General features: G+C 40.8%; 1 protein-coding gene across 1 annotated transcript in view; it reads right to left on the bottom strand.

The window, feature by feature from the left end:
- LOC103780003 (fibulin-2-like) overlaps window positions 1-7159 on the bottom strand; it is a gene marked incomplete at both ends in the record, with an annotated part of 30221 nt that extends 23062 nt beyond the window's left edge. The window contains 2 exons of the mRNA XM_008947651.1: window positions 2814-2943; window positions 7048-7159. Coding sequence (XP_008945899.1) covers window positions 2814-2943; window positions 7048-7159 — 242 coding nt within the window. The remainder of the gene's footprint in view (window positions 1-2813; window positions 2944-7047) is intronic.
- Between the last annotated feature and the right edge of the window lie 4527 nt (window positions 7160-11686).

Raw genomic sequence — 11686 nt, 5'->3', positions numbered from 1 at the left:
CCTCTTTGAACCAGGAGAAGTAATTTCAGCCTATTCAAATATTCAGTCTATGAAAAGGCATCAGACATAAAATGAAGGTTGTAATTCACACTGGCACCAGTTAGCTATGTCAACACAAAGTCCAAGGACGGAACAGAAGAAAACTGAACTAAACTCCCACTTCCCAGGAGAGAGATCTCTGACCTGAGGAAAGCAAATAAGAGAAGCAGTGTTCTAAGGGCTGGATGCAGCTGGGAAATGGAAAGGAGTCACATTTAATGATTAGCAATCCTATATGAACACTCACCTTAAACCAGAGTCTGTCTCCACAATGGAGATAGGGAAACTTGTCCACTAACAGCTCAGTCTCCAGAAACTCTTCTGCTATGCCACTCTTTTCAAGATTCAAACACTGTAGCTTTAGGGTTTCTTGAGCATTTCACACTCAATATGTATCCCTTGCATGTTCAGCCCAGTACTTATGACTCCAGCTCATGTTTTGTGCCCCTGCTTTCTAATCAGAAAAATCCCCAGTCATCATAAACAGTAGATGTTATTCACATTTGCAAATATGCACAGCCATAAAGAGCTGTCTTTGCGTGCCCAAATACATGTTTGTGAAAAATTCACAGTACAGATCCTGAAGATGCTGAATTATTTCTGACTGTAAACAGGCTAAATCATCTTTTCAAAAGAAATACTTTAAAAAAAAAATCTAACTATAATGGATTGCGGTCATGCTAGAAAAGAGAGAAATCCCCATTTCATCATCCCAAAATTCAAAATTTTATTAGAAGAATTGAAAATTCTTTCCGTAAATATTTTTAGGTTTGCTATCACGTTTTCAGTGTCAATATTCAAAATAAAAGAAGTTAAAGATTATACTTTTTTTTACTGGAGTATTGTAAAATATTGGAATATTTGCCTTGAAGAATATGCCTTTCTTCAGTCATAGTTTGATTCACAATTTATCCCATGTGCAAGCATCACAGAGTATTGTCAGTCATGCGCTTTCGGGTTCACATATTTTTCAGATGAATGTAAGTGTCTCATTTTCCAGTGGAAAAACTTTTTCACTGAAAAAGTTGTAGAAGGAACTTCCTTCTAAAATGCAAAAACTGAATGTCTTGATCTTCTGCTAGCTACCTCTTAAACTTCACCAGAATTGTGCAATTGATTTAATAACAAGTACAACTATTTTTACATTGCAATTGGGAAACATGCCTTGAGAAGCACTGTTTGATTCACAACTTTCTATGTTGCTCTCAAAAATATCTTGCCCAAAATCCAGCATAGTTGGATTTACCATAGTGGTGTCTCCACCCACTAGGAAAAAGTCCCTAAGCATGTGCTTTTTAAAGTACAATAGATAAAAATTAAAAGCAGCCTAAGATTAAATGGTATCAAACACAAGCTGGATACCTGGATGTAAAGAGCTGGCACTGCTGCATTCAACCTGAAGCAAAAGTAAGGCCCCCACATCTAAGCTGCCTGGAGAAGACCTACACGTTTATTACCTGGAAGTAAAAACCCTGGCTTTTGGCAGCACAGCATCAGTGTCTTGCAATGTCTTTGGGACAATGAGCTTGTCTCTCCACATTCCAGACAAGCTTCTTTGATTTATGACACCCAGCCAGAGCAGTCGCCAGGAGTGGAGCAGACCAGGGGAAACTGCTCTACATGGGCAGCGCTGCCTTCACGGAGCTATCCCAGAAGAGTATTCTGCAACTTGTTTCAGTTCAGGCAGGCATGATGAAGTTGTCCCTCCCCACTTTTTTCTGAGGCGTGGCATGCGTGATAAGACCTATTCTACAGCTTGTGCTCCATCTGGCATGCAAAAGACCCACAGTGAAAACCTAAGAAGAATAATTCTGTCATACTTCAGAAATATTAATGTCTTCTCTCAAATGCTGAAATTCTATTTTTACTATAATGGTATATAACCAGACCCACACAAATAATAGCTCTGAAAATGGCACATTGGCATACCTAATTAAACTTTCAACTCTGCAGTAGATGTCCACATGTTTTGCTTTTCCAGTGGAACAATTATCCACAAGAATCACTGGCGTTTACAAACTGACAGAGTTAATCGGTTTACTGCTGAGGCAACGGAAGCCATGCTTAAGCTTAGATATAGCTATGTAATTTATTATCAGAGTGAAATGAATTCTGAAATGCACCCTCCCGGTAAGAACAAGACAAGTGCCTGAGCAAGATGCTGAATCTTCAAACTGGTTCAAATTAGTTTGGCTCCACTGATTCTCATAATGCAAATCTCATTTATATAAGCTGAGGCTGTGCTCATGATTTGTGATCTGAACCAATTCGTTAATGGTCTGCCTTTATTTATGAGCAAATGCTTCCATCATCACCTAAAATACTTGTTCCTCTAGTCCATCATTTTGTTTAACTGAAAAATGAGGCTGCAGTTCAACACACTAGCCGAGCAAACAGTTCAGTAATGGGTTTCGCATTATATCTTTGATTAAGTTTTGCCCTGTCATTTTATAAGTCCTTCTGCACCACAGATATTAAAACTAAAATGGTCTTTTCAGCTACTTCCAAAGTGAAGAAGCAAAAGTGATACAGCAAGTTATACCTTCAAAATGGAGATGGAAATAATTCAAAACAACATTATTGTGAAGTTTTAAAAGGGGCTGCATCACCAGGCAACTGAAACCCAGACACAAACAGCACTGTTTCTCTGCCTCATTCCTGCAACTTCATCATTCTCTGTGCTCCACAATAACATATGAGGAAATTATTGTTAAATGCAGTAAACAAGGACACATTTCCAGAAGAAAACCTATAGGAGCATCAGACCACCTCACCTTATAGGGTGAGCCTCCGCAGGGATTGCTTTCCTCTGGCCCGCACACGTCTCCTTCCTTCGCAGCAATCATGCCAGCCAGGCAGCTGTTCTCCTTCACGGTGGAGACACAGCACTGCTTCTGAGCAATCCTGCAAAGGATCACCAAGGGCAAGCGGTCACTGACATTGAGAAGACAGCAGGATGGGACGCAAAAAACCCCAGCCCTACTGGATTCACAATACATCCCATAGATTCGGTCTCTCTTTGACATGTATATGCCAATACCAGTATAATATACATGGTACCACTGACCCTTGCAGGGTCTAGTTTTTCCCTTATTTTTAATAAAAAGATGCATTTACAAACACTCACAAAGTCTTTCGTTTAGGTCACTGGATCTCAAACCCTGGCCACCAATATCCCCTACAGCTCATCTGTATTTGTGCAACAGTCCCTCTTCCCCACATTTTGCTTCTCAGAAGTTTTCAGAAACAGCAAACAAATGGAAAACCTCATCCCTGCATGGTGGGGAACAGGCAACACATCTGTACGTGCTTACTTCTACACCAATCAGAGGACTGAAGCTCCGGACAGGAGTTAAGGAAAGTGTCACATCACAAAATCTCTCTAAACTCTCCTTTATAGCCCCACAGATTGTAACTCAGAATTTAAACTTTCCTCTAACTTCTGTTATCAAAGAGAAGTTCATGGGTGACTCGATCACTGTATATGAAGTACTACAGGAACACACACTTTCTGTATGTGGCTCTTAAAATCAATCATTTTAACAAGATTCTCTGAAGGTTGAAAGGAAACAGGTTAAAAATCTAAATGGCAAATTCCTCAATGAAATTTAATAGAAGTTCATTGAAGTAACCAAATAATATTTCTTACTATTTCAAATTCTGTAGTGGATTTTTTACATACACCCCCCTCACAATTCAAAGAGATATGTGCTTCTTTCATTCATATACCAAAAGGCAGCCAGAACCCCATGACCCTGTCTCTCAGTCCAAGAAGTACAGAGACTGGCAGCACGCAGGAGGGGTGCACGCCTGGTCCTGGGATGGGGAAGGGCCCCTGTGATGGGGAATGGCGAGGACCACGAGCTGCAGGCCACAAGAATTCTCCTGAAGGGTTTACGCTGAGTATGTGACCTGTGGATAGGGCATACGTGACACAGATGAATGTTAGGAGTCTGCTGAAGTAATATAGTCTGAGTAAGGGTGAATTTCTGTGCTGGACAGATGTGGTGGTATGAAGGAATTAAGCAAAGTTTTTCCTTTTCCAAGAATACCCCTGATGTCTCAGTCCTGCTGATGTATTGTCGCAGAGCACACTGCCTTATGGGCAGTGATTAACGGGAGGTTGATGCATTTTAGCAGCCACTGCCTCATAGCAAAGCAATTCTCCTGCAACAGAAATATTTGCAAAGAAACCATTTTATCAGTCAGATATCATCATTCCTGCAACAACATATGGTTGTCCTAGGAAACAAAACGTTTTCTTTTCTGAGAAGAAGGTATTTCCAATTCACAGCTTTTATCCTAATGCTTCAATTAAGAAAAGAAGACAAAAAAAAGAAAGGGATGTCTCATTCCAGTAGAAACCAGCCAGTGATAGCCACTGTCAGCTTTATAATAATATCTATCTTCATGCTGGATAGCATAAGAGAGCTGTAACCAGGAAGCAGTGGCTTGAGTTTGATTACAAGAAGGGGATTACCACCTCCATGTGCTTTGTTTTCAAGGAAGTTTTCTAATGCAGTTTTAATTGCCAACTAGAGAAATACATTTTTTTTAGCAATGAATGGTTATTACCCAAATATATTCAAGTACCAGTAATTCAAGTATTATTTTTGTTATCCAAACTTCCATTAAAAAAAACCTTTAAAAAACGAATTGAAAGTTTTTATCATTTATAGAAATGACAAAATGCTACTAGAAGCATTTTTATGTGAAAAGCATTTACTGTATTAAAACATCACAATCTCTGTAGATCCATGTTCTTCTGAAATGTGACATTTAGCCATGAGAAATTCCTCTTATGTATACAACAGAGTAGAAACAGGGTTGTCTGGAGCACTGGAGTATCACTGTCCAGTTTTTATTTTAGTATTTCTTTAACAATCAGCACAGCTCAGTTTCAGCTAGTCTATTACCAGGAAATGAATTGGGAACCAACAGTGTTAACCACGTTCTCCTGTTTCTTCCTCACAAACCGACTCTTCATAAACCAGATAAATGAGGTTTTGGTTCAAAGAAGATTCAGAACACTTCTGCTTTAGGGGAAGAGTTAATGAGTTAAGATCAGTGAAATGATGTGAGTCTCTAACTGGGACAGAGTGTCAGCAAAAAGCAGGATTCATACTCGCACAGCTGATATAAATGGCAGCCAGATAAACACTGCTCTGTGATGATAAAACATCAATTATGAGATAAAAACTACTGTACGGGATCAGATGTGATTTAATCCACCCTAATGTCCTACTTCTGAAACAGACAGTGGTACAAGCTCTGGGAATAGTTTCACACCTGGCTACCAATTGACTATCTAAGGATTTCCTGTAACTTGCTTTAAGTTCCTGTACCTAGTTACTACACACGATCTCTTTGAGGGACTCCCTGTTCATTCCCTGCAGTTAGTGTTGTTGCTCACCACACAGAGGCCAAGCTGGTACATGAATATCCAGAGACATCAAGATACATCAACAAGTAGCTTTAACATTTAAATTTTTGCCACTTGAAAACCCCAAAATGGCATTTGGAAGCGAGAGATGCCTCAATCTGCAACCTTCATATAAACAACCTACAGCCTCAACAGAGGAGGCTTCACTCATTTCCAATAAATAAATAAATAAATAAGTCCCTCAGTGCAGTGATGGTCTAAGTTGTAAAACCCGAGTATTTATAGAAGACTATCCTGGCAGAACAGTAACTAATTTTTACAATTAGTATCTATCGTCTACCTTTTAGAATATTAAGATAGAGTCAAATTAGTGGCAGACTCCAGAGAGCTTGCATCACTTGCACGCATTCTTACACACAAAATGGTGCACCGGAAGTCTGGACACATGCATGGTGACCAGCTCTTCATGCTGGCGCATGCTCAATGGGAGCAGCAAGGTTCTGCTTACGCTTTCAAGATTATGAGGCTTCAAATTTCAATATTTTTTTTTACACAAAATGTTTTCTTCACACAGAATATTTACAGGTGGTTTTAAATCTTTAACACAAGAGACCCTACCGAAATTTTGAAAGTAGAACAACGAAACTCCTGATCTCTTATTCTTTTAAACCTCAATAGATTCCCAGGGACCAAAACATTTAGGATCTGTTTCTTTCATCTAAACCCAGCCTCAGATGTGCAGGTGCAACCCATTAATGTATTGGATTTGCACCTACTTAGGCCAAAGCTGGAATTTTTTAATCGGTCTTTACTTCATAGACAGCTGGTATGCATCACTTAGATCGTGCCAGATCCCAGCGGGTGGCAGATTTTAATCTCTCAGGAACCTCAGAAAGGTGCAGTGATAACAACTTTAATAAAACTGATCACGCCAAAGTTTTTAATCCTGGGATCACTGTTAGAGAAATCCATCTGGCTTATATTGCACTGCATGAGTCTCTGGTCACTCTGGCTTCATTCCTCCCTAAGGCCCATTTCAGACCAGGGGGAAGGAGAGAGAAAAGGGACGAACTGCAGCGAGAGTAATTTGTTGTCCGCGTTACTCCGCACCCATTCTTCTTTACTTGCTGCACAGTTTGAACCTGGCATCCTCACTCAGACCAGATGCTACTGATACCAGCAGCGCTACCAAGGCATATGGTCCTCCCTCCAGCTGAACACTAACAGCAGAACCAGCAGCCATTCACACTGGACAATAAACACATCATTTAATGATATGGATAGTCACTGCACTTAGCACTTGCCAAACGGAAGACACGTTCTGCCCTTCCATTTATCTGTGACTCCACAGATGCGCACAGAACTGGGAAACAAAAATTTGTGTTCTGCTCATGTGAGAGAGGAAAAGAAACCTTAAAAGGCTTTTGTTCAGATTAGATTTGGGGGAAACAGAGGAGGAAATCCTTCTTTCTAATTTGCCGTGATATATTGCCAGTCTACCAATAATTTATGTAATGCATGAAACAGTTCCCAGTCTCCTGGACATCCCATGAATTATACAATCACTTCATTTGTTCTAAAGGGCTGCTCTCTGTGTTCATCTTAACCACTCAGTTTTGCCTTACCTGCAAATATCACCATCCGTTCCACTTACAGGGATTTCTGTGCACTCCCCGTTGTCTATAGCCCACTGTTGTCCAGCTCCACAGCAGCTCTCAATCAATTCCTTTGTGGAACCTGTATAAAACATACACCCAGAATATTTCTGTATGGAACGGACTGTTTTCAGTTCTGTTTTCTTCACTGAGATCTTTAAAATAACAATAGTCCAGCTTTTTCTTTCTTCTTTTTTATTTTTTCCTTTACACATTTCATTTGGTTACATGCAAAGAAAGAAAGAAGCAACTTATACCTGCAGCATCTTGACATAACCATCTGGAGTGGTCTTTCAGGATGGAACAGCATAAAAAAATTAGAGTTTTAAATACAATAAAAGACAAAAGTAGTTTGAAGACAACTTCACCTTTGACATCTCTGAACAAAAAAAACCCTGAAAAATCATGCTTGACCACGTAATGCAAATTGATTTAATAAGTCATTATGGTGTTCTAACAGAACCTTCACTACCACTAGCTGGGCTAGCATGAAGGTGTCCAAGTAAAGTTCAGAACAAATGAGAGACAGTACACAGCGTGTACACAAGCTTGGCACATGGCACACACAAGCCTCAGCAGTTCTCTTCTACCAAATTGTGAATACGAAGTTTCACTGATGAGTAACAACAAACTGAAACACATTCCTTTTCACACTTCCTTAAAGTTTTTAGTTTAGCAAGGGTGGTTTCAGCAGCTTTGATAGATGTAGCATTCAGAAATTGTTTCCATAAGACAGATGAAGAAATTTCACTCCTCAGCTTAGACTACCTCTACCTACAGTGCCCTACAGACAAACTGGAGGGTTCAGCTGGATTAAAACCATAATAAAGAGTTTGAGAGACATAACTCTGAGACTGCTGATGAGCTTATGCAAAACAGTGGCACTAAGATGTAGTAAAAGACATGGATGTGTAGAATGCTGCATTAGTTTTCACATCTTTCCTTGTGGATATCCACTTACGATGTAAATTTTCAGGGTACACTGAAATACAACTTAAACAAGTGGATTTGCAATATACTACATACCTACTGTACAGGACAGATCCAGCCCACATCAGGCTGGGCAGAAATGGTATTGTTTTGAGCCTGTACAGAGGTTTACCTCATGATGGGACATTTGCCATCGCTGCTGGGGTGCAAACACCAAACAAACACTAACATACGCCAGCTAAACTGATGTTGGAGTGGAAGGAATCTGCTCCCTGGCAGCACTGCGCTGCATCACCAGGCAGATTTCTCCTGCAACTCCTCACACAGTGGATGGGCTCCATCACACACAGCACATGGGCTCCCCCGACCAGCTTGGGGATCCGCAGCAGAAGATGCCTGCTTTGGGAAGAGCTACACAGATATCAGGTAAGAAAATGATGAAAAGATGCCATTTAGAGAGACACGAGGTATCATTACATAAGGGCTAACAGTAATAGGATGAGGGGTAATGGCTTCAAACTGGAAGAGGGGAGATTTAAGTGAGAAATTAGGAAGTTCTTCACTAGAAGGGTGAGGGGACACTGGCACAGGTTACCCAGAGAAGCTGTGGATGCTCCACCACTGGATATCTTCAAGACCAGGTTGGATGGGGCTTTGACCAACCTGCTCTAGTGGGAGGTGTCTCTTCTCATGGCAGGGGGGGTGGAACTAGGTGATCTTTAAGGTTCCCTCCAACCCAAACCATTTCATGATTCTGTGATACTCAGATTACAAATGCTCAGAGGCTATGATTTCACAGTATAGATACACAGGTCAGTACACTTAATAAAGGTGGCATATCAGACCACAGGGCTCCACAAAGAATCAATGGCCCTGTGAAGATCATAGAATCAGAGAATCATTTTGGTTGGAAAAGACTTTTAAGATCATCAAGTCCAGCTCTAAGATGGGCTGGAGATACCTTTGATGAGGTTGAGCAGCACCTGCTCTCTCCTCTGACTCTTAAGTGTTCCAGTTCCTTTGAAAGCCACTCATATGGCTATAAGGAACATTTTGTGTTTTTTACTCATACTTTTAGGCCAGTCTCTGGTGTGGTTTGGTGTTACCATTAAGAGAAAATAAATTAAAATGACCCCAAAGTTGAATGGTAGGAGATGTGCAGATACAATAGACCTTGGGTAGATCCACATCTGAGCACTCCACATGGGCAGCGCTCTCCAGCCAACACCTGGAGTTGTTTAACCTGGAGAGCCTGGAGGCTCAAGGGAAACCTTCTCACTCTCAACAGCTCCCTGAAAGGAGTCTGGAACCAGGTGAGAGTCGGTCTGCTCTCCCAAAGAACAAGTGATAGGACAAGAGGAAACAGCCTCAGGTTGCACAAGGGGAGATTTAGGTTGGACATAGGGAAAAATTTCTTCCCTGGAAAGGTTGTCAAGGCCTAGAATAAGCTGCCCAGGGCAGTGGTGGAGTCCCTATCCCTGGAAGGATTTAAAAGCTAGGTGGATGTGGTGCTGAGGCACATGGGTTAGTGGCGATCTAGCATTGCTGGGGGAACGTTTGGACTTGATGATCTTAGAGGTCTCTTCCAACCAAAACAATTCTATGACTTTATGACTCTGCAATCATCCCACCTGAACTGAGGACTCTCTCCTCCTGCATGTTAGCTGCAGTGTTAGATGGCACCTTCGCCAACAGGCCAGATTCAATAAAAAATGATTCTTTCTTTTGTCTTCATTTGCTACATAGTATCAAGTCAAATAACTTTTCTTTGCAAAATTGTGACACTTAACTATAAGTGAAACATTTTTAGAAATGCCTACAATTCAAAACACCTGGGTATCCATGCTGCTGTCTGTACTGTTTCAGAAGAAACAAGGTAGCCCACCTTACCAGCACTTTTCTGATATCACATATTTACAGCAGTTATTCTGTGTTTCAAATAATAGTAGAAGAACTTTATATAGTGTCTTGTAGAGCTATACAGTCACTAGATATCAAGGATAAGAAGTTTCAGTGAAGTGTAATGCTATCTTCAGTGTTACAAAATATTGGCACTTACACAAACAATACAAACCTCCTCAGCAGACTACTTCTTTATATTTGTTACAGTTAATTTAGAAGATAATATTACATTTTGGGAACTGGAAAGTTCTCCTTACCAGCATAGCTTGCTTTATAAAAAGCAACTAGAAATATTAAATGGCACACAAAATATAGAGCTTGTGATCATGAAATATCTGCTCATGAGACAACTTTAAGAAATTCTATGCTACAAGAAGGAAAAAGAGAGGGAACAAGAAACAATACATGCCCCACTACTGACCACAATCCACAGGAGAAAAATTACCAAATTCCATTTCCTTCCATGTTCTTCAATCCTCGATGGGGTTCATTTCACACGCTACAACAGTGCCTTAGCAGACCTGGGTTTGATTTGGCTGAGCAGTGCTGACCACTCCAGTAGCCAGATGAAACACAGTTTGGGGGGCAGCTTTGCAATACGTAAAGCCATGTTACCAAGGTCTGGTAGGACTGTCCCTGTACCTTCCGCAGAGGTGAGGGAACATTACACATCTGCAAACCACACCTCTTGTTGAACATATTTAACTTTTTGATTACATTTTTCACTGAAAAGAGAAAGTAGTCCGTGGAAAAATATCTTCTTCATCCCTAACTCAGAAGGATGGGTGATGGGAGGAGATGACAGCAAGTAGCAAGACACAGGTCCCCACAGCTGTGGCCACGTGTGCCCAAACCAGCAGCAACCTCATGGTCTGGAGCATCAAACCCTGCACCACCCAAATGCTGTGCCACCCCAGCCCGTACACATTTTTTGTTAGTCTGTCAATCAACAGTAACTCCAGAAATGTAGTAACAGTCTTGACAGTCAACACTAGGAGGGAGAACAGGAATTCCAGGAAAAAAAACATCCTTTTTGTGCCCACAAACTCCAATTGTGTGATTCTATTAAGTTACAAAGAGAAGGAGAGAGGAAAGCCACAGAAAAATCACGTGCACAACAAGGACTGCAGAGAAGATGGTGGCATAGAGAGCTTCATCTTTACCTCAAGTCCTTATTTATAGTGGGGGGAGGGAGGAAGCAGTAGGAGGGGAAAAAAAGTACATTTCACACTTTTATTTTCTTCAAGGCTTCAGGGAGAGACAACCCAAACCAGACTTGAAGCCATCACACCCTCACCCTAGAGCGGTTTTGATGGCCCAGGCCTTTTCTCTCCTCCTATATTGCCACATTCATGCTCACACACAAAGGCACGCAGCACCACAAAAAGCTGCAACTGGACTTCAGTCCACAAAGTGCTTTCATTTTTTGCAGCAAATTAACACTTAAAAATACAGCTTAGTCTTGAGAGCTGTAAGTCGCTACATGACATGAGAGGGATGATATAGGCAGCTAAACTAGGCAAGAAATACACCTAGTACCAGGTAATTACAAAACATCGCTATAAAACAGTGTTTCAACACAGTTTTAATTCAATCCCTTGGTGGAAACTCCATTCATCTTGTCAACTGCTGCAACATTTGTTGCTACAGTATTGCTAGGTTTAAAACACAAGGATGCAGCAAAATTTACTCAACTATATTGCAGTTATCTACATGATTTATAATTCAAATAAAAAAGAATTACTCATTCCTCACTAAAGATTCAATATCAGATTGC

The sequence above is a fragment of the Merops nubicus genome, unplaced genomic scaffold, assembly GCF_000691845.1.
Source record: "Merops nubicus isolate BGI_N331 unplaced genomic scaffold, ASM69184v1 scaffold9759, whole genome shotgun sequence".
NCBI lineage: Eukaryota > Metazoa > Chordata > Aves > Coraciiformes > Meropidae > Merops > Merops nubicus.
The sequence above is the reverse complement of the archived record's forward strand: the minus strand, read 5'-3'. Positions and strand labels throughout refer to the sequence as shown.